We start from the raw sequence: 23,278 nt of genomic DNA on the forward strand, positions 1-23,278 counted from the left end.
AGTTTTCTAATCTTATAGTTTAGTATAACTTTTGGAATACAAACAACAATAATCAGTATGTAGAGTTAGACAGGCCACTATAATATCTGCCAGGCTTGCATTCATAGCTGTCACACTTAATTATCATGCCAAAATACAAGAAAATGCATTGGCTGCAGGAGGTCTTTTGTGAAGTCTTTGTTTTTGTGTACAATTAACTGGCAAGCTTGCTATATACTTAAGTAAGGGCTATTTTAGGTGAGCATAATTATTAGTGCGTTGTTTTTATCAGCATGCCTCAATCCCCTTTACTGTACCCTATCAGCAGACACCCCTATGAGGAAGTGCTTTCCACAGCCGTAGCTGCAGTAACCCCCCACTAACCCTGACATTTGTTCATGTACCCACCCCTTTTCCTTCCTTCTATTTTCCATGCCACCGCCCCCCCCCCCCCCCGCCGCCCTCCATGTGCCTGTCAAGACTGACCAGGGGAACAGGTAGGCAGACTCCAGCAAACCCCCCACCTGTACCCTGCAACACATAAAAATTGAAGGTGGGGCCGCCTGCCAGAGATCCTGCTTTACTGACTGAAGTGAAGGGGAGGGGTGGGGGGGGGGTATGACAAAGACGACAGCTTGTGTGGGGGAACATTGTCTGCGGCTGCGACTAGAAATCTTTTCAGGAAAAACAGGATTTTATACACAATGGTCGTGGGAGTGAAGAAAGGGGGCACATATTAAAAGAAGCGCCTTTATGTGTGCACAGCTACTGGTTTTTAAACTGCATTTGCATGGAGAAGGTCCAATCTGTTCTTTTTTTTCCCCTACAAGGCTATAGTGTGACAGACTGGATCAAAGAGGGCTTTCCAGGTCGCCTTGTTTTTCTTGGAGAGTAATCGTGATATATCCAGGACAGTGCGGAGGTTAGAAATTTAGGTAGCACACTGACACATGGGAGGCATACTTCTTTAAATAATATAAATGTATAAGAGATGCCATGTAAATGTCGGGCTCTGTGAGAAAGTCAGCAACTATGTGTTACACTCAATGGGAACTTAGATTCTTTGGAAAAAGCTTTTGGGCAACATGTAAAACCTGTAATTTATGGATGATTATTTCCTCACACCCCAAGAAGCATTCATGACTTCTGATAGGAAACCATAGCAGCTCGCATTCTTCATGCAGTGAAACCTCCTCAATCATCTCACCACAGCAACCACAGCAGGGAGGTCAGTTGTTATAGAGATGGCAAGTGGCTTGGTAGGTTATCAGCTACAGTATTCTGTGTGAATAAATGTATGTGTGCACGCGCGCGCGTGCGTGTGTTTGTTTTATGTGGACGGGGGATGGAGCTGACAATTGAGCGGAGGATTCTTATGTAATTCTCCCTTTAGGTGGCAGAGAACAGTGAGAGCATCAGCCCACACTGAAGAAGAACCTGTTTGTTAATAAACTGTGTGATAAGATCGATGGGATTATTACAGGCTATTTGTACACTAGACCAGGGAGGGCCAGATGTGTCATAATGATGGCAATACAGTCGCAGCTATAGCAAGTCCGGCCACAAAGTTGGCAAGCCATCCAATAAAGCAACAGTTCCTGCTCAGCTCGTTTCTCACAAACTCTCTCACACATACACGTCAATCCTCGTTGAATCCTCCTGCAGACTTCAAAGATACAAACCAAATGAAATTGCTAATTTGAAGAGGGTCACACTCAAAAAGAAAAAGAAAAGAAAAGAAGGAAAAAAGCAAAGCCAACAAACAAACAAACTAACAAAAAAGACAAAACAAAAACCGAACAACAACAAACCAAACAAAAAAACCCCAGCAAACATCAGCAGAGAGGCTGTAATGAGAGTGTGATGGGATTTAGTGAGGGAATAACTTCCTAAAGATGAACTCCGTGTAGTAACACCTCTGACATTTGTCTGGCTGAAGCTGACAGCAGGATGAGCACTGCTCTAAATGTTAAGCACCTCCAGCTGGGCCTCCATGTGAAGGGCTATTGTTGACTTCTACCAAGGGAGGTTTTGGTAGTTATGAAAAATTATGAATGTACGCAAACTTTCTAAGGGTCAGACTAATACAAACTACAATAAAATATATGAAATATTGCATTTAAGATGTAACTGAAAGCCGATTTACAAAAAAAAAGAAAAGTGAGTTCTGGGATGACTCTTGATCACCGAGGCAGGTGCTCAGTTTACTTAACTCATATATATTATTGACAACAATCTGTTCAAATTCTTTAAGGCACTTCATGCAAAATGTGAATGTGTTTACACTGTCAGTTTAACTTAAAACACAGGATGACAACAGGTGCACAGAGTGGAGTGAAGATTAGATAAAGTTGCTTCATATGACTTGGAGCCAGGAGACACTTCTGTGTAAAACTTTGTGGAACCATAAACAAGCAAACTGTTAACCTGGGTTATGAGCATGTTTAGCAACTTTGGAGGGGAAAAAAAAAAAAAAAAAATCACATTAAAAAGGAAAATTGTTCAATTCCTTTGCGCCCACCCCCTTGTCATAAGATATGGATGTCCCGCAAGGTTATTTGTGTTTGCTGGGAAATGAAGTGCTCAACTGGATTAAAAACATACTGCATATGTTTGGAAATCTGTTTCCCTGGGCGTATGAGTAGAGTGAGCGAGTGTGAAGCAGCAGCTTGCGTCTCCTCCAAGAGAGAGGGCAGACACTCTCATCATTAGCTGGGCTACAATGTGCTCCTCTACCTGCTCCAATCTGCACAGCCAGGCTCCACTCTGACGCCAGACAGATGTTCCCAGCACGAGGTGCAAAGTACCGAGAGGGGAAAAGAGAGTGAGCAGGAGAGAGGCAGAAGAATGGAAATATTCAGCAGCGCACACAATAAGAGTTTAATTATGAATAATACCAATGGCTCTTTGTTCTCACAATGAAGCTAGCTATGGTTTGCCTGGCCTTTGGGAAATTGTTTTTGGCTTCCATATGGGGGCACCTGTCTGTCAAAATAAAATGCTTAAATCATAATGTGCCTTAGTAAGGATAATTACAGGATAAGGAACAACGCAATTATGTATGTTTATTTGCAATTGTGGATATGTGTTTGCAAAAAACAAAATCTAAAGCTACTGAATAGGTAAAAATTGGACTATTAGCACAATCAGGGTATCAGATACACTGATCTCCAACCGAGACCATATTTGAAAACTTGATATCAATTGTAACTTAATAAAGATTAAGGCATTAATGCGCTTCACTCCATTTACACAGCAATGTCTGTGTGACAAGACAAAGAGGACATGTCACACTTGACTGAAGGATCAGTTGTATTATGGGAAGAATCTCTCAGGTATTGTATTTCTGTATTGTGCAGCCATGACCAGATAAATCTTATTTCTTTGTGACATGAGCTTGTGTTCACAAAACTAATCAGTTAGAGAGTCATGTCATAACATCAGTTATCATTCATTTCATTATAATCAAAGATCAATCAAAAGACAAATAATTGCAAAAAAAAAGGGTGATTTTTTTTTTTGTGTTGTGGGCTGTTTAAGTGATTATATGTTAATAAGAAAAGAGGTAAAATAAAATCAGTTTAATCCTTATCCTGAGAGCTAAATATTGAATAAAATACTGCCGGGAGTTACACACCTAAATGTTTGCAGTTAAAGGACATCTTGAGGTGTGGAGAAGGCAATCTCTGCAGGCCAATGAATTCACAAACACAAAGCCAGCTGGTCTGACACGCTTACAATACTTCACTGTTTGCGTTTGCCTGACCAGCAGCAGAACACAGGCTCTGTCCTCCTTTGGGAGCTGCTAAAACAGAGATGGATGTTAGAGCCTGGATATCCCTCATGCATCATAATAATGAGCGGCCTGCGCTGTGTGCTGAACTGTCCAACTGGCCCTCAATTAGCCAAGGAGGAAGTTAACAAACATAAGAAGGCTTCCAATCCACAGACCATATTGAAATAAAGAAGTGTGTAAACTGAGGTCACACAGTGATCTCAGTTTGAACAGGTTACAATCGTTCATAGATGCCTTTTCTAAAATGTATTTCATTGTGCACATGTGCAAAAAAGCTGATCATTATTCCAATTAAACAATAAAAAAATGTATTTGTATAACGCTGTCAAGTTTCTTAACATTTGACAATGTTCATAATTGATTGTTGTATGAACAATAATTTGAGCACAAAATATTTAGGAATTATAATAATCAAATTAATGTAAGATCATGATAAAAAGTTGAAGATGTCTACGAGTACCTTTCATGGAGGCAAACCTTCAGCAGAGAAACTTCAAACATTATAAAAAAGTAAGGAAAAATCCATAAAAACCTGAGGCCATACATCTCTGTTTAAATGGGATTTTATAGTGATAATGAACACCTTGACTTTTCTCAGCGCAGAGAAGTGCATTAACTGCAGCACTGTTTCGCAAGTTCATATTGCATCATGTTGACTCTCAAACCACCAAAACTATAATGAGAGAATAAGTATTAAGTAAAAGTAACACCCAATGCTGTATTTATATAACCTGCCTCTATTCAGATACTAATGATTTGCTTGTTACAGTAATTATTGCTGCGAGACCATACTGGAACATCTGCATTGATTTAGACTCTGGGAGAGCAGTGAGAGGGAGGGAGAGGCTCACAATCTGGAATTCAACTTCGAGAGCGAGACAACAATCTGTTGATGGTTATTTTGGTAATTGTCCATAATTGATGTAAAACACAGAGTTGCAGGAGATTCTAAATTACTGTTTCTGTTGCTCGAGGGGTCATTGAAAATGGGCAGTTGTGATGAAAATGCATATACAGCATCTAATAATGTGAGTTGTAAAAGAAAGTGGACAGCTGGTGGGAGAAGACAAGACACCCACACAGTTTACACTTAACTGCTGGATTAAATTGTTCTTGACTGTCAAAAGTAATGATGTGATCAGTGATACAGCCAGTTAAATGAAAGATATGACACCTGACAAAAACATTAGAATATGATTGTCTAACACAGTTAGATAGTTAGTTATATTATTTGTTGTGTCATACATGTACAAAAGTCCAACCCACATGGACTTATAAGATGGCAGAAATTCTGTTGCATTGGCGAAACATTTGTCTTAGAAAGACAAAATTGCAACTATAAGTAAATTTTTAGTGAAAATGTAGTTAAGACTAGAGCCTGACTTTAGAAACAGTTTCCTATTTTAACCTCCCACATTAAGAAGAGAGGAGCTTTATACACTCATGGAGAAGAAAAACAGCTAGCTAGGTCCCTCTAATAGTAACTAGCCTAGTTTAACAGCTTAGCATTAGCTGCCATCTCATCAGCTGAGACGGCAAAATGGTACGAGATATCTTCTTTTTACTTTAAGATCATATATTTGTTTGTAAATTTCAGGTATCATATTTGTTTTATTACAAAATGATAAGAATACATTTGAGTGAGGATCCCTGTTTTCCCTGCAGAGTGCAGTTTTTGGGTATTTCTGTGGTTTAGGCATGATTGTTTGTGAAATTAGTCAGAATGAGTCTAAAAGATTGAAAAATGAAGTCCTGACATTGTATAATCATCACTACTTCATTTAGCCAGATACACTGCCAGTCAAAAGTTTGGACACACTTTCTCATTCAAATGAATATGAAAGTATGTCCAAACGTTTGACTGGTAGCGTATAACTTAAAAAAAAAAAAAGAAAAAGAAGAAGAAGAAGAAGAAGGTTTGGTCTTCTGTCCAAAACTTACAATGTTAGATCTACCAAAGATAAAGGTAAACCCAGTCCTCAACCCCATTTTTTTCCATACCCAGTGCATAACTTTGTTACTTGGATGAGTTTAGCCTGTAGTGTAGGATGAGTACTGTAAGTATGTCGGGCATTGTACAGCATGTGACAAACATCTCTCTCATATTCCTGCCTCAGTGGCTCAGCACATGCATTAGTAAGTGAAGATAATACTGCTCAGAGCAAGGTGAGTGGTGTGTATGATACACAGGGTTGTCCAGTGTGTCCTTGTGCAACGTTACCGTTGTTTCTCTAATGAGACCTCAGCTAAAGAACCTGTATAAATCTACAGTGCCTCGTTGCTCAGTCCTGACTGACCTCACTTCATTCTCTGCTGAGTTAAATCTTTCACCGTCATGGCTCTGGCTATGGATAAAGAATACACACTAATTACGGAAACATCCACAAACTGGGGCAAGACAGTACGACCTTGGAATAATGAATATATCTGAAAAGAAATGGACTGCTGCAGCTCACACTGTTTGATGAGTGAGGATCAAAACACTGATCCGTTTGACATTTGAAAGTACGAACTCTGACCTTTGCTACAGAAACTACTTTTCTTTACTTAAGAATCTATCAACAAAAACATTGCCAGAATTATCAATTTAAATGCCAAATGTGTTGTCCTGACCTTCACTTTGTTTACCTTAAAAATGTATCAAACTTCTGGGCACATTTATAATTTCTTAATCATATTTAACCACTAAGTTTTGTATGTACTTACATTAATCCACAAAATAACCTAAATTGCTGTCAAAATCATAACTGCTCTGAAATAAAACCCAGTTTCACATTGGTGATTGAAAAAACAAAACTGAGGTTGTGTGATGTCACCTGGTCAATCAAACACCTCCCACCATGGATTGGCATCACTCAAAAGGCTCATTAACCCTTCTGACCAACCACCAGTCACAATCAGAAAAACATCCCGTCGCATTGGCCAGTCTCTACATGGGCAGCGCAGGTCAACTCCCACACAAGTGACAGGGAATTGAATTGCTGGAGAGAATGTGGTCTGTCTGAGCGCTTGAAAGACATTTGTTTATTCACAGCTGGTCATGCAGCCAGACAGACTTTGTGGGCTTAAAAATAAGAAGCAAAGGTGATGCCTAATGCAATTTTATTAGGCGGAAATGACTTGGCCTGTTTTTTTTTTTTGTACATCATCGACGTATGTGATATTATACATACAGATTCTTGGAGCAAGCAGGCATGTGGTTGCATAAATCATCTCCTAAATGCAGCACAGATGAGCTGAATCACAAAATTCTGAATTTATGTCTATTGTAGGTTTCCATAAATATATATCCCAGATACATCACATTTGGATCTTTGTGCCGTTTACGTAGTGTACAGCAACGCCTTATAAAATGAAACGGGAGCAGTGATACATCGCTGAAGTGTCTTTGTGTGCTTGTTTTTCAGACCACTAGTCTTAATCTACTGGGTTGATCTCCCGGCTCCTTTGGGATTATAAAATGTCTGCAAACCTCCAAATATTTGAGGCAATCAACAACTCAACACGCATTTGGCGTTAGAATGCAAGAATGTGAAAACACACAAACGAATGGATAAAAAGGAGAGAAATATGAAGAGAAATAAGGGGATCGGAGCCGTGCCCATTTTGGGGGTGTAAAATATGGAGAAGTGTGGATCATTGGGGGAGCTGCTCTGCCTGGGGGAACAGATGAAGGGAGGACACTCTGCCAAGATCTCTCCACTGGAGGGGGAGCTGAGGGACTGGAGCTCTATGGGAGAAAGAGTGTGTACCTCGCATCCTGCTCTCCTCAATCTCAGTCTCACACGCCTGCATTGACACGTCCCAGGCTCACTGCAGCAGAGGGAAATTGCTGCTGACAGGGCCTTGCAAACTTTCACAGCCGTTTAGAAAGACTTACTCCCACACTTTTGTCACAGGCGTTTATTGCACAAGATACATGATATGAAAAATTAACATTTTTTGAACTTGGCATTCTTTCTTCACCAAGTTAGGCTTAAAAACCATTCATAATTTTTCAGCCTTGCAATCGGCCCCAGTGCAGATGTAAACACAAGACTTGCCAAGTGAGACCCCGAGATTATGAAAATGCACAATTTTCAAGAGGAGGGGGGGGGGGGGTAAAAAAAAATCCAGACACTACTTCATAAATTTCTACCACATGAGCTTCTAATCCAATAAAGAATACTGTCCATGTCACCCTTACCAAAAATCACACAAGGCTGCTTTGAAGCGAGAGCAGAGGTTATGGTAGACTTATGTACCTGTATGTCTGCGACCAGCCAGTGCCTCCAGTAAGCAGAGGTTGGATTGGTGCGGCTTGGAGCATCAGGATCAACCATCACCAGAACATACAGCTTGTTCTGCAAACAGAAGGTAATTCATGTATCACATTACTTTTAATACATAAAAGTGCTTTCTCGAGTACCACACACAGTGTGATTGGCCCAGAGGCAGTTAGGCGAACAACGGTACCCGATCCCTTTCACTTTCTAAATGCAGCCATGCGATGTTTGTACATCCCATTGCCCAAGGCTTGACAGCCATCTCTGTAGCTAACAATACTTAGTTTAAATATTTCCAGACTCTTCACTTTAGTTTCCTGGGTTTAACTTTTTGTACTTAAAAAATGTGATTCATATTATATTCATAAAATGTGCTGTTTCTTTTTTTTTTTTCTTTTTTTTAAGTAGCTGCTGTATTATCAACTGAGTACACAGAAATCTCACAAAGCAAGGTGATACCAAGAGGCTGGGTTTGCCTTTTATTGGCTTGACACATGATTATCACACATTCTTATATTAGCTGTCAAGGCTAAAATGTTATAATGCTAAAAATAAATTACCAGGAGGCAACATTTTTATAAAAAGCATGACACAAAACTGTGATAAAGAGGCAACAATACAAGTGAAAACATACTTTGTGATAATCATCAACTGCAGTACACAGATTTTTATAGGAAGACACATCTTTCTCGTCTCATTATTCCCTAAACTTAATATAATTACTGTGACAGCAATAAAAATGACAACGTTTTGGATCTGATACCAAACCCTCTCGTTAACATATTCACAGTAACTTTCTGTCACTTCCCCAGTATCTTTATACCCCTCAATCTGTCAATAGATAAAGTGAGAGGAAAAGCATCTTAACTAACACTTGATCACGGTTATTTATTGGATGTTGACTTGGCCGCTTAATTGCCGGAAAATGTTCATTCTGTCTGTCCCTAAAAGTTAGAGAATTATGAGAGCAGATTGAATTATTGCGAGAGCACATTTGTCATCCCTGGTCCTGTGCCCAAAATCTGCCAGACCATATGATGGGCTTTTTTTTTTTCCTTTTTTTTTTTTTTTTATAAATTTGTTCACTTCCTCTACAGAGACATTAATCGAGACAGTTTCGATCCACAATGTCCTCTTACTGTATGTACTTTCAACTGGTGCAACACCATAATGTTATCAGCTTTAATGCACATAAAACAGATGTAGTGTTTCTCAAATTCTTACACCGACTGCCAAACAACGCTGTCTGTGGTATATTGAATGATTTCATAGAACAAATGCTCCCATGTAAACATAAACCTTAAATTTCTGTTTGTTGTGTCCTATCAAGACATTCTTAAAGGCCTCTGAAAATTAAGCCGATGTACTTGAATGAGATAAAGAAGTAGTCATGATGTATTTTTCTGCAGATGTTCATTTTCAGAAGGATTCACTGCCTACCTGACAAGCAGTAATAAGCGTAAACAACTAAGCCTAATAATAGGATAATACTGTAGTCTCAGTGATAGTGCCTGCAGGTAACATCCAGACACACCAGCAACAATAGAGCCTCCTCCACAGCCTGTCAAAAGTGACTCTATATCAGTGACCCCCTCGGGCAGCTTACCAACCATGACCTGTTGCCTTCTCAAGAGTTGTAATCCTCATTTGTACATGTTTGCTACCAGGCAAAGACACTGTGATAATGTAGTTACGCTAATATTTAAGTCAGACCCTGATGCATTCAGAAATAACATGGTTTCTAACAACAGCATGAGTGCTCGTGCACAGACACACACACAGACACACAAGCACAGACAGATAAATGCAATTTAAGCATTTAAATTAGAAATGACCTCCAGTCACAATTATCACTGAAATAAATAGCACTTTATTGGATATTTCATGAGAGTTACCATGGATGGAGAGGCACTGTATAGGACAGGTTTACATTTCCTTAAGACAAATTTAGAACCACATTAAGAACATTTCACATTCATTTCCAACTGTAAAAACAAAATCATGGCCTATTTATGGCGGGGACCGAAATTCAATTTTTGCACATATTTAGTGCTTGAATTTCTACCTGTAAGAATCTGGCTGGTCCAGCTGGCACGGGCAGCAAATAATACAAGAAGCTCCCTCCGTGCTTGCACTTCACACATTGTGGCATGTACCCTTCTCTCTTACAAGTACATTTTTTTCCTCCATCTGTCAATTCCACATTAATTACACACAGATATGTGCAAAAGACTCCAGGGAAAAACAGATGCATATTCTGCCATCTGAAATAATTTATCAGGGCTTGAACAAACTAAATGTATATCAAAACAGTCCTTATTCTCATAGTAGGATACTGTAAGCCACATTTTTTCCGAGAATATGTTGGAGCTCTAATAATATTAAGAATTAATACTAATATGGAAACTTAACATTTGGGGATTCAATGATAATGTGAAATTTTGATTTGCTTCTACACTCCAGCTAATCAAATGTGTCACTGGTGACAGATAATTGTATATACTTTGGAGTACAGACAATAAGTGAAGAATTTAAATTCTTTTAATGACCCTGTGTTTAATCTATTTATTGTGACTATTGTAAAAAAAAAAAAAAAAAAAGTCGAGAAGCCTGATGCCTGCTCTGTAACAGTTGTCACATGACTTTAAAAATGTCGGAATAATGTAAGAGCACAGAGCAGAAGTGAAATCTGGGTAGGTGTCGGCCACAGACCACAGAGCTATGGCCATTATACTGGAGGCGATGTGAGGCTCCTGGGTGCAGGCTGGAGGCGGGGGAAGATTGAGCCTGTATTCTCTTGGGATTAACCTCCCACTGCCTGCTGTGATCACAGCAAAACGGCCAAGTGAGACCACTCCTCAGACGCTGGGCGGCTGGGACAAACCCTGCAGCTGACTGGGTGTCTGTGCCACAGTGACTGGTCAGTGGTAGAGCAGAAATGGGGGGCTTGCTCTCTCTAGTGACACTTATTTACAATTTGGGGGGTGGGGGGGTTACATTTACTTAAGAGTACATGGGCTTTAGACCTTCACATGGATATATATTTTTGAAATACATCTTTACAGTGTTGTATTTTCAGGAAGTGACATAAAACCCCAGTTCCAATAGTCAGTAGCATTGGGTGGACACAGTGTTTGCAAAACAGAAGACAGAACAAAGGCCGAGAAAGACCGATGTCTCTGAGGAAGCAAACTACTGGCTTACCTTTGAGTGAACTCTGCTGGGGCTGAGAATCAGAGAGATGCCTAATCGCTGCACTCATATAGCTGCCTGGGCTATCGAGTAGGCTCTGCTAACTGATGACACCACGAAGGGCGAGAACGCGTTAGCGAGACGGAGGGAGCGAGAAATGAAAGGCCCCTCTGTGAGTTTACAAGTTCATGCTTTATCCCTGACCCAATACCAAACTGTGTCGTCCATGCAGCTGCCTATTAATATACCCATTACTTTATCCCCCGATTCTTCATCTCCTTCAGCTTCTTCGCACAGAACCCACTACGTTTCATTAAATGGTCAACTGTGCTGACTGCTCGACCCAGAGTAAAGCAACACATCGATCTCAAATCCCTGTCTAAGTAGCAAAAACACTTGAACTCGTGGGGTAATTAACAGGTATCTGTGTTGTGATTAAGAGACAGCGATGGCTTAAAAACCATCGACTGCAGCTTAGAGCAAGGTTGAGGGATCAAGACAAAAATACTGAAAAATGGAAACAAACACATCTCAGATACAACTACTCTGTTTTTGGGCCAGCTCTGTTAAGAAAAGATATGAAATCAAGCTGAATGTATAATCTCTTATAATCAAGTGAAGATGGCAAAGATGTGTAAACATAAGGTCTCATTTTGGAGGCAAGATGGCAGTGAGAGAGGCAGAAGTGCGAGTGATGAAGAGGGTGGTCTCACTGTCAGGGTCAGATGATGAGGTTCATCCTGGTGGAAAGGAGGTCAGGGGTCAGCCAGGCAGCAGTAATTGAATCCTGACCAGAGATTGGGGGGGTACAGACCCAAAAATGAGATGGCAACGGCACACTCACCTAGTGGTCATCATCAACCTTTCCAGGTGAGGAGGTCCCCGCTTTCATTGATAACAGCACCCCCCACCCCTAGCCCTATTTTACACAGACTTTGTTCCTCTCTATGAGCAGCATTACAAAACCTCACGATTACTTGGGAGTCAAAATGCTTGTATTGGTAATCTATAATCTGCTACAGGCAAACTCTATGAGAAATGACTGTGAATGTCCTGAAACTTATCAAACAGTACCTGATTAACTTGGTGATAAAAACAGTTTTGTTAAGGCATCAGAGACATGACCACTAATGTGAGATTGGGAGCAATACGCCACTTTTTACGTATTTAAGTCAATTCACTATTGATTGTAGGTCACAGTTCCAGTTGTGACTTTGAATTGAGCTTCCTTAAGTCTAAAAAAATTACTCATGTGGTCACTTGAGAAAACTCAACTTGGGCCTGATAAAGATAAATACCCAACAAGTCAATGCACATGGACTTTTTCAGTACATAAAGATGTTCTTAGAGTTGCCTATTGGAAAGTTGACAGTGTTAGGTTGTGACTCTTGTGTAGTGCCTGTGAAAAATTGCTCTGGCACATTGGCACTGTACTGTTCAAGTCAAAAGTGGCTCTACTAATGACATGATCATAAAATTTCCCTTTGCTGACTTGAACACCAGTGCTTTTGTAGCGTAACGGTCCCCTCCATTGTCAGTGCCTGCTGTGCCAAAGCATCCACTCCAATCCCCCCTTCAGACTTGTATACTGTACAAAAACACAGTACACCAGAAAAGGTGCTGATTCAAGACTGAACACCACAACAGTTATGTAGCATTTAATTAAATGGAATATGTTCGAGATGTGTTTAGTTGACATTCAGATTGATTATTGACACATGGATGTCAATATTCCTCAATGTGTTCTTAAGTGCCTCACACAGTGCAGGCTGCTCACTACCTCCAAACCTGCCTATTTTTAACTCAGCCTCCCTCCCACACAGGAGTGGAGTGTGAAGTGGCTTATAAATCCACACTTCGAGGAGCCACATGGTCAAAGGAAAGCCACATGTGGATACCAACGCATACTGAAGGCCTAAAGACAACACAGCTACCAGATCCCCGCTAGGTAACCAAACAGAGTGTTTGAGTGAGCTGTGAAGAGGCAGCAGTTCAAGAGGACCGACAGAAGAGTATAAAACACAATGTTGAGTTTACATAATTACATAATAAACACTTTTTCAGTTTGAATGTACTGATATGCATTACATTGCTCTATTCTTCTTCTATACTAAAATGCCATTTATAGCCTAAAGACAGGGCATGCTAATCGTTTAAATTTCTGAGCAACATATTTTATTTGGGCCTCTAAAAATCACAATTGAGCAGCTCTTGAGTAAATAACAAATAAATGCAGCCTATTCTGAACTCTGCTCATAAAAATCCTTGTACTTTTGCAGTGCAGTTTGGTGCTGCAATGAAGCCATAGCAAACATCGAGATGGTTCACAGTCTGATTGAAGCTTGAGGGGTTGAAGGAATTAGTGGCAGCCTAGGGAACCATTTCTGCATTTCTCTCAACATTGAAGACTTCTTTCACCGCGCCATGCTTGCGAACACAGCCGTGCTCATGTTAAGCTTATTAGTCACCCTGGATGCGATCTTGCTAGCTGAGGCTTTCAACACTTTCTAGTGGTGCCTTTACACACATACACCTACTCACTGCCATGAAAGCATTTCTGCAAATGCACATGCTCAAACAAACACAGTAACTACCACTAACAGGTACTCTAAAGTAACAAGCAGTCAGGCGCTGGGTTATGAGCCTTAGATCCAGCCTGTGCTAAATGAGGCAAGAGGGAAATATTTTTGTCATGTAGTTTGGCTGCTGAGAACACGCCACAGTCAAACAGGGCAAATTACAGCACTGGACTCATATCCATAATTAGTCTGTCAAACATGTCACACACTCCAACTCATAGATCCACTATTTTTCCAGCAAGTGCAGCCTATAAAAGTTAATTGTGAGCATATTCTAATTACTTCACCGGGATTTGGGAATCTAAATCAACTATTTTGATTCTAAGTGCCCTTAGGGGAATTTGGATGATGAAAAGTATAATAATGAAGATCTTCTGGGATTACTGAATATTTCAGTTAGTGTACGCATAACTAAAAACAGCAAAGTTTACAGAGTGCATTACATGAGATTTCAAAGCTGCAAAAAACCTAAGGTCATATTTAACGTGTTCGACTGATTAACTTCATCTGGGTATTTGCATTTTAGCAGCTATGTTGTTCTTATGGAAACTAATTATTCCCTTTTTTTGGCTATTGTTACATTAATTTTGACATTTGAAGGCATAGTGGTTAGCAATGTTCCCCACAATATGAAGGTCGTACGTTCGGTCCCCAGGCCTTTCTGTGTGGAGTTTGTTTGTCCTCCCTGTGCTTGTGTGGGTTTCCTCCCACTGTCCAAAGACATCATGTTTGGGTTAACTGGTAACTCAAAATTGTCCATAGGTCTGAGTGTGAGTGTGAGTGGTTGTTGGTCTCTGTCTGTGTCTGTGTGTTGGCCCTGTAATGGACTGGTGACCTGTCCAGGGTGTCCCTCGCCTAAGGTGAGCTGTGATTGGCTCCAGCATCCCCGCGACCCAGAAACAGATAAGCGGTTCAAGCTGAATAAATGAGTGAACCAACAATAATAACATTTTATGAAATTGTCTATGATTTAATTTTAATTAAATAAAATATATAAAAGGCTTACCACAGTTACACTTCATGGAGGACCATCGCGAAGCAGACACAGATCTGAAGACGATGGACTCCATCCTGCCATGAAGGCAGCTTAGTTGTAAGCACTCTGACACCCATTCCTATTTGGCCATCAGAGCTGTTAAAGGTGTCAGGGCTGTTCACAGGCACTGTGTGTTTCATCAGCCAAGATGGCTTCCACATTTTTTCTATCATGATTAATTATGGTTTCGGATGGTAGTACAGTGAGAAAGTGTAAATTATTCCCACATTTTCTTGTGCCCTCCGTTCAGTCACTGTTGTGTAGGAAGATGCTATTGACGCCATCCATGGATGGCAACCAAAAGGCATCTACATGGGGTGGCAAACTCTAGTGCCTATTAGGGGTTGGAAGTGGTGGTGGGGGGTGCTTGGCATGAGGGCTGAACCTGGTCCAGACTGCCAGTTGACAGGGCCGGATTTTCCAGTATGGAAGAGTCTTGTTTCAGTGGGCGAAGCTGGGTGTTGGGAGACTGGGAGAGAGGACTGCCCAGGGCTTGGAAGCTTGAAACTGAATATTTCAAACAGACAAGCACCGTCTGTGTTCCAGTGTCACCAGCCCACCAGTCTGACAATCAGGGCCATGTCATCACACGGGCTGAGTAATTTCAGGGAGCACTCTTATCACCTTAGAAGATGTGGCAATCTCAGACATCAGAGCAGTCTGAGGTCCCAGCCACAGAAAGAGCATTAAATGATATACTGCAGAAGGTATTGAAGACAGTACTTAGAGCAAGTACAGTGAAAATGTTCACCTAAAGGCAAAACATATAGTATGAATAGTAAAGCCTGGTGAAATGCAATGACAATACTGTGCTTCATTTTGAATTCTTAACAAAATCCACAATATGTCTACAAAAATGCACACTGCACACAGCACAGAAAATCCTTAGTTTTGGAGAACTGGTTGAAATAAAATAATTCGTCTGACAGATCATTTTGTGTATGTTGTTATATTTAGCGCTGTCAGGGAGGACATCACAGAGAATGGCACTTGTATCACAATGCTGAAACTGTTATCAGAGGAGGTACAGGTTTATGGTTCAAGGGCTTGTCCATTCATAGACAACAAGCTCAGCCTCTCTGCCTGACACACTGATAAAGACAGCACAAATAAAACAGCTCCAAAGCTCCATCTTTGCCTCTCCCCAAGGGAATAATATATCACCCATCTGAATGTGGCACGTATTGAATCATTTCCAGCATTGATGATTCATTTGAATAAATCAGCCTTTTTTATTTTGCCAACTTGAGCTGATACTGAAATAAGGAAACTGAAGTAACATCGTTAGATATGAAGAAGGACAGGTGCTACACTGTTCTATAGGACTGGTAATCCTAATCCCCTTTCAAGCAACAATTAATGACTACAGCAATAATCTTTGCGTATATGTTGGTGCAATTCCTTTTTGACTGTCAACCATAACCTGCCTACCTCACATAGACCAAATCCAGGGGGATACGTCGCTGCAGGCAGATAGGATCTTATCCTGGATTTGCATAGATAAATGCATAGCAATAATTCAAGAAGCACATAGGACGGATGCAATTTTGACCTGAGATACATTCTCAATATCACCATACAGTATTGACAAGGCCTGCTCCCTGGAGCTTAATTTTCAAAATATAGTTGATCCACAGAAATAGGTTCACTTGTGATCTGCATTAACCCATAAAAATATTCAAATATTTAAGCGAATTTTTTTTTTTTTATGGAAGCTTCCCTCAAAAAAAAAAAAAACTTTTCAATGTCTTCCACAAAAAAGCTACAGATGCACAGGATCAGCCTATCGGCAAATATAAAAAAAATCAGCAGCTTGTGCAATGAAAGGGTTATATCCGCATTCAAGCTAAGAGACATACTCTAACATACACAGACACAAATCCTGTTGAGCTGAGCCGAGCAGAGATACCCTACCAGCCCTCCAAGGCACAATTAGGATTTCACGGGGGGAAGAAATCTACATTCCTGCACACATGAAAAAAAGTCCTTTCTCCCTCCCCACAACAATATCAACTTTTTACTCAAGGAAAAACCTGAAGCACCACTCGATAGGATTTGGACAAAGAAATAAAAAACAAAGCCAGAAAAAAAAAATCTAAATTTAAGCTGCAGTTGTTAAAGAAAAAATATCATGGTTGAGGAAAATCCAGTCCTAAGCCTCCCAGTTCCAATCAATTTCTCCTATTCTCTGTGATATGAAAAGAAGCATCCACTCATAGTTTGTTTGAAGTGCTTGTCTGTGTGGAGCTGTGTTACGTTCAGCACCGTTCTGTATGGGCAGCCTCGGTGATTTTAACACCTGTCAGACATTACCTCCAAGTACAAGAGGTCAAGTACCTGCCAGTTTGAATAGGAGAAGAGAAACACAACATTTCATCCCATCAGGTATCCCACTGAATAAGTGGCCACACGAACAAAACACATCACAGTTGATTCACTATGGTCCAGTACACACAGAACAAGGATGTGTTCTCTGCATTGGAAGGAAATTCTTGTTTGTTCATTTTCTTGTTAGTAAGTTATTGTGGATTGTTGCAATTATACCTATCACAAGCATAAAGAAAATTATATTGTCTAGTTTGCAAAAAATATATTTCCTACCAACCTGACATACATGTTATGCAAACTTGAGCTTTGTGGAGTCAATGATGTCTATTGATGATAAAAAACATTGTCAACAAATCAATTTAAAATCAAATCAGATTTATTTATATAGCGCCAAATCATAACAAAGTTACATCAAGGCACTTTACATATAGAGCAGGTCGAGACCAAATCTTTATAAAATTATTCAACAGACTGTCCTCTGTGAAAAGAGGAAAAAGGGAGGTGAAATTAAATTGTATTTCATTGTAACCGTATATCACTTATTCTATTTCAGTTATTTCATAGTATACTGTTATCACTATTTAGTCAGATGACAACGGCATTACATTCTTTGGATGAAGGTAATTTAGAAACACTCTGAGATTAATCAATTGCCGGTCAGTGCAAGCAAACAAGCTGAGACAATTAATTGATTATTTGATTGATTTGAAATGAATGAGCTATTTTGATGGGTAATTATTTCTTTTTAATAGTGATAAACTTTTCCCAGTTTCAGGCCTCTTACCTGTGACAATTTGATGCTTTTCTTTATATCCCCTAATACAAATATTTTTGGATAGCTGATGAAGAAGATTATATCTGTGCTTTAGGAAACTGTGGTGAACATTTTTAATTCTTTTGAAATTTTGCAGACAACAGAAAGTAAAATGAATGAAAATAACTGTTTGTTTGCAGCCGTACAAGAACCACACATAATTTATCAAACACGTAACTATAGAAATAGTTGGCTCTTTGCTGCTGATTTATGAGTTCTGTGGTCAAACCCACTCCTAATGTCCTCATCAAAAAGTGGTACTGTGTGTGGTATGTCTTGTCGGACGGACTGTTGTCTTAGATATGATACAAATAAAGCAGTGCTTGACCAAAATCCATCTCTGCTTATCATAAAACATTTATCGAAAAAGTAAGTAAAACTAATTTGCAGTGATTTTTATGATGATTTTAAAAATGCCTTCACATTTCCAGCAACTCTTTAAACTTTTACGCAAATTAAATAAATTTGGCTCGTAGCACAGCTACATTTACTTTGACCCCATCACATCTGATTTAACTTTGACAAACAGGAAGCTAAATACCATGAGGACAATAAATGGACTTAGGCTCTAGCTACAATTAATTGCTCCATGAATAAACTTACAGTTCTTCTGATGCAATCTGGCAACATGAATGCCTTGAGGTACATCCATAGAGCATTATGCCAGATAAGGACAGTGGCAGTACTTGAGTATGACCAAGACCTTTTCGCTGTCTGGCCTGTGAAATGGTGTTCAAAGGAAAAACACATTGTAACTGTCACTGCTGATTTTCAGATTTGTGTCACGTCTGAAGAAAAGGTTAAGCACATCATCTATCTGAAAATACCCAAATCTGCAGTCAGGCATAAAGTTGGCACCCCAATAAATCATACCATCACTGTGCTTCAGTTTTCTCATTATCCATACCTCTCATGACATTCACAGAAAGAAACAAAGCATCCTGCCAACACCTACTCTGTGAGAGAGCTCTTTCAGTTCAGCTCAAAAGCTGAGAGCTCCAAACCTCCACACCACAGTGTGGGCAGTGCTGGCAGAGCCATGTGCAGAAGAACACTGACTGAGTGCAACAGTTGGACTAATCACAGAACAAAAAATAAAATAAAATAAAATAAAATGGACACACAGTGGGGACGGCCACAACTACACAGCTGAGAAGCAGGTTGACTTCTGCCCACCTCTGCCTTTTTCAAGAGCGGAAGATGTCCACAATGCCACTCAGGTCTTAGCGCCATGAGGGGCGGTGAGCTTGCAGCTTCAGCCACTTCAGGGTAAAGCAAATCACTTTAATATGTTAAGAAGATTAAGCTGGATAAATGTCTAGATACATTTTTTGAAAAGCCACGTAAATCTCTAGTGTTTTTATTTGGGGAGGGGCGGTATGTGAGTCAGTTGAGACGATCAACACAAACCCACCGAAATGCAATGCGATTGGCTAGGGAAAATTGGGCTTATTTGAGATTTTGCATTTTAAGCTTCTTGAATCTAAGACCATCCCACCTCTTTTTTATTATTTTTAACACCAACCTTTGGGACAACAAAACTATTGAAAAAAAAACAAAAAAAAACAACAACAAACAAACCAAAAAAAAAAAACAAAAAAAAAAACCCAACGCTGGTCACAGTTTCATGTGCCACTGCTCTCACGGCTTAGACTCAGCTGTCTTATCCTGCTTATGCTGATATTATATTCTTAATTGTGCAGGTCAATGTTTTTCTCGAGAGGCTGCTAATCTGCTGGTGAAAGCATTTAAGAAAAGACATAAAAGAGGAGAAGGAGGTTAAAGTTGAGAGTTTCTAAAGTAAAGTACTTGAAGGGTTTCAGGGTCTCTGTGCATTTTCAGGTAAATCATTCAAGTCAAATTAATTAATTGATGCAAGTATATTCTGGATGTGATGGATGGCTGACTCTTTTTTTTTTATCTTAAGAATTAGCAATCTGAGGGTGTCCGCCTGTCAGCTCGCTGTACTCGAAATTGAGTGTGAAAACGAAAGGGAAAAATGGAACAAATAATGTAAAGGGATTAACAAATCATTTGCATAACATTTTCTCTGCTTCCAAACTACAGGATCAGAAAAATGACAAGGAAGGCAGTTTTATCATCCCCTGCTTCAGATCAATCAATGGACTTGATACCTGCTACTATTAGTTACTTTTTAAAGTCAAAAGTAAAATGAATAAAATTAACAGTTTAAGAAACTGACATTCTAACTAAATGAGTTTAGAAAGACAGGAATTATCTAAAAAACAAACAAACTGAAAAACAAGCAAAAAACCCAACAACCTTAAACAGAGAGCATCTTTGAAATGATACTTTAATTTCAATGTGCCAAATGTGTATTAACCTGTTTTTTCTTAAAACTCTCTCTCCATCCAGAGTTAAGACAATAAGACCACTGGAGAGATGAAGGGGATGGCATTATGGAGAGTTAAGCATTATGAGCAGCCCTGAAGCTGTTCTTAAGGAAGGTGAATCAGAGGATTGGGACACAACTGTAACTAAACCCTGTGCCGGACCATAAATGAGAAGCACAAAACATTTTGGGCAAGATGCCACTAAGCCAAGCATCTGGGTCTTAAGTAAACTTCACATGATTACTTTTAACTTTGTGATTACTTAGTTCTCAAAGAGGCTGTCAAAGAAGAAAAAGTCAATTACTGCAGTTTTAAGTGGAAGCACTATAGTAATCCTGTGCATAAAGTTATGCAAAGAGCCTATAGTGGCTCTCTTCTAAATGTGGGTAAAGACTTTTACAACCAGCAATCTAAATTAAAGTTAACAATTCAATTTCTGTAATGACTGTCCTCATAAAAGGAACGAGCTCATAAAGAAACATATTCTAAAAGCCATTAACAGGTGATCCAGATATTTTGAGATTGCACAACACACAGCATATGAAGGCAATGAGAGCTGCGCAGAGCAACTTGATTTTTTTTTTTTTTTTTTGGTCAAAATGATGCTTTTGGGTGTCCGGAGGCTGCAAACCTCTCACTACTGGACACATCACGCTTAGAAAATGAACACGTTTCTTACTGTGCCAAAGTGCAACCGAGTCATCTCCTGATCTTACAATGATTCCCTGGCAAATGTTACATTTCTGTGCCTCATATAAATAGAAATTTAATCTTGCATGTTTGTTTAAGTATCCACAGAAGCAGATGCAGTTCCCATGCAAATTATGAATCTCTGTTTGAACAGATCTTGCCATCAATGTATATGAACCGACAAGATAGAATTTCTGTGTGAATACTGAATAATAATCATGAGGCACAGGTTCAGAAGGTATTTTTTTATTAAAGACCCGCTGCTCTTCCAAGTGTTTGCTCCTGCCTTTGTGCTGAAGCCTGTTCACAAATTTGGATCAAAATTTTTACTTTTGTGCATTTTTTCTAACAATGGATGTTTTTGATGTTATGACTTCATTACTTTGTTGTGTGAAAGAAAAGTGGACTTTTCAAAATTGTTACATCAATACAAACTTCCTATGTCTAAAAGCAAGTAATCTCAACATATCAAGGTTTGAAGAGGCTTTACATGTTGAACCACCTCCTTTTCTCAGAGCTTTTGTTAAACGGTGAAAATTATTTTCTTCAATACCACTGCTTGCTTAGAAACCTGACCATTGTCATCTGTAAGAGCATCCAAGAGCTTCCTTAATCTGTTCTTATCCTCCCATTGATAATACAATACATTTTCATGGTAATTGAAATCATATTTTACTCACAGCCAGAGAGTAAAAGTATTTCTGCCTACATGCTTAGACCAAATGTAAGGTGAAGGAATAGCATGCTACTGTAACACCAGGGTACAATACAGTAGCTTCAATAAAAAAAATACACTGAATGTACAAATGAGCGCATGGGTGAGTGGAGGGAAGAGGAGTAGGTTTGAGAAATAGGCAGGAATAGAAGAAATGCAGTTCAGGAGATATAAAGGTGCAGTTTAACTTGCGCATGAAAGACGTTTGCACTTGTCCTATGGCCCTCAGTCCTGCCAAGTGAGGGCAAAACCGACACCTTTTAGCGCTACAGTTCGTATGAATAGTTTTGCTTGCACCTGTAGTTGCCTGCATGGCACACACAAGCACCCATGGTGCAAATTATTCTTCTTTGTGAGATTGTGGCTTGCGAGGTTTATTGCCTCTCTTCATTCCACTGAATAGGCATAATCAATCGTACTAGTAGAAGGAGGTTGTAATTCTTTCCTCTTCAGAAGCTCATGTGAATCATATATGCTATGCAGTAATGGGCAATGACTGAATGGAGCAGGACACGGGTCAGCTTAACATGGTGTTATAATGACAAAGGGGAACATTAGCTAAGGAAATAAACTCTCTGAATCTCATCCAAACACACTGATTTAATCCAGCAGAGCCAAAAACACCCACCTGATGACAGTGAATATGCAATTAGATGGATATTATAGTACATGTTTCACTCATTGACCCTGCCTGTCATGTAAAGGCTCAAGCAAGTGGCTTGTCTGTTTATCTAAATATACATCCTTGACTCTTCCCTGAATAAAGACCATCGCCTACTGAAAACAAAATCCATATCTCCGTGTTCTCACATCCCCAACATGAAGACCTATCAGGAATCCTGCATGGGTGGACATGTAGGCTTTCCTAGGAATGACAGGGTCTGCTAGAGAGGAACCCCACCCTCGCTTTCTCCAGCATGCCAACACAGAGGAGAGTGGGCAGCGCTGAGACGGCAGCCTGCCGTGGGCACTGCCAGGCTTAAAGCTGCCCTGTCGTCATCAGAGGCTTGCAGAAAAGAACGCTGAGATTCACAAAATAAAAAAAAATAAAAGAAAGAAAAAAAAAGAGGAGGGGGATCGTTGCATTTAAATCCTCTCTCAACGCCCCCACATGTTTTAGCGAAGCATAAAAATCATTCACAGAGAGAGAGAGAAAGCGAAAAAGAAAAAGATAGAGGGAAATAGAGAGGAAACAGCTATTAGCAGCAGTAAGCAAGCTCAAGAGATCATAGTGAGGCAGCTCTAATCGCAGTAATGGTTTAAACCCTCATTCCATCCACCAGATGCAAGAAATGTCTACCCAAAAACAAGGCTTTGAAATCCCCCATGTCTAAGAATGTGCCCTGTGGCTATGGTCCTTACTGAAAAAAGAAAAAAAGAAAACAACAACTCCAAAAGTGTCTCCACTTTTGGAGCAACTATGAGGTAAAGATAGCTCCTGTGGCCTGCTGTGTTGTTTATACCAAGTACACAGAGGAAATGTGAACATGCTCGTATTAAAGGAATGTTTTGAATATATTCATGTATTTA

General features: G+C 39.7%; 1 protein-coding gene across 2 annotated transcripts in view; it reads right to left on the reverse strand.

Moving 5' to 3' along the window:
• pebp4 (phosphatidylethanolamine binding protein 4) overlaps positions 1-23,278 on the reverse strand; it is a 48,490-nt gene that overhangs the window by 20,185 nt on the left and 5,027 nt on the right. The window contains exon 4 of one of the 2 annotated variants that reach the window (XM_029511012.1): positions 8,020-8,118. The exons of the other annotated variant lie outside the window; for it this stretch is intronic. Within the exon in view, the coding sequence (XP_029366872.1) occupies positions 8,020-8,118 (99 nt within the window). The remainder of the gene's footprint in view (positions 1-8,019; positions 8,119-23,278) is intronic. 2 annotated transcript variants of the gene reach the window in all.

Source organism: Echeneis naucrates, chromosome 9, assembly GCF_900963305.1.
Source record: "Echeneis naucrates chromosome 9, fEcheNa1.1, whole genome shotgun sequence".
NCBI classification, from domain to species: Eukaryota; Metazoa; Chordata; class Actinopteri; order Carangiformes; family Echeneidae; genus Echeneis; species Echeneis naucrates.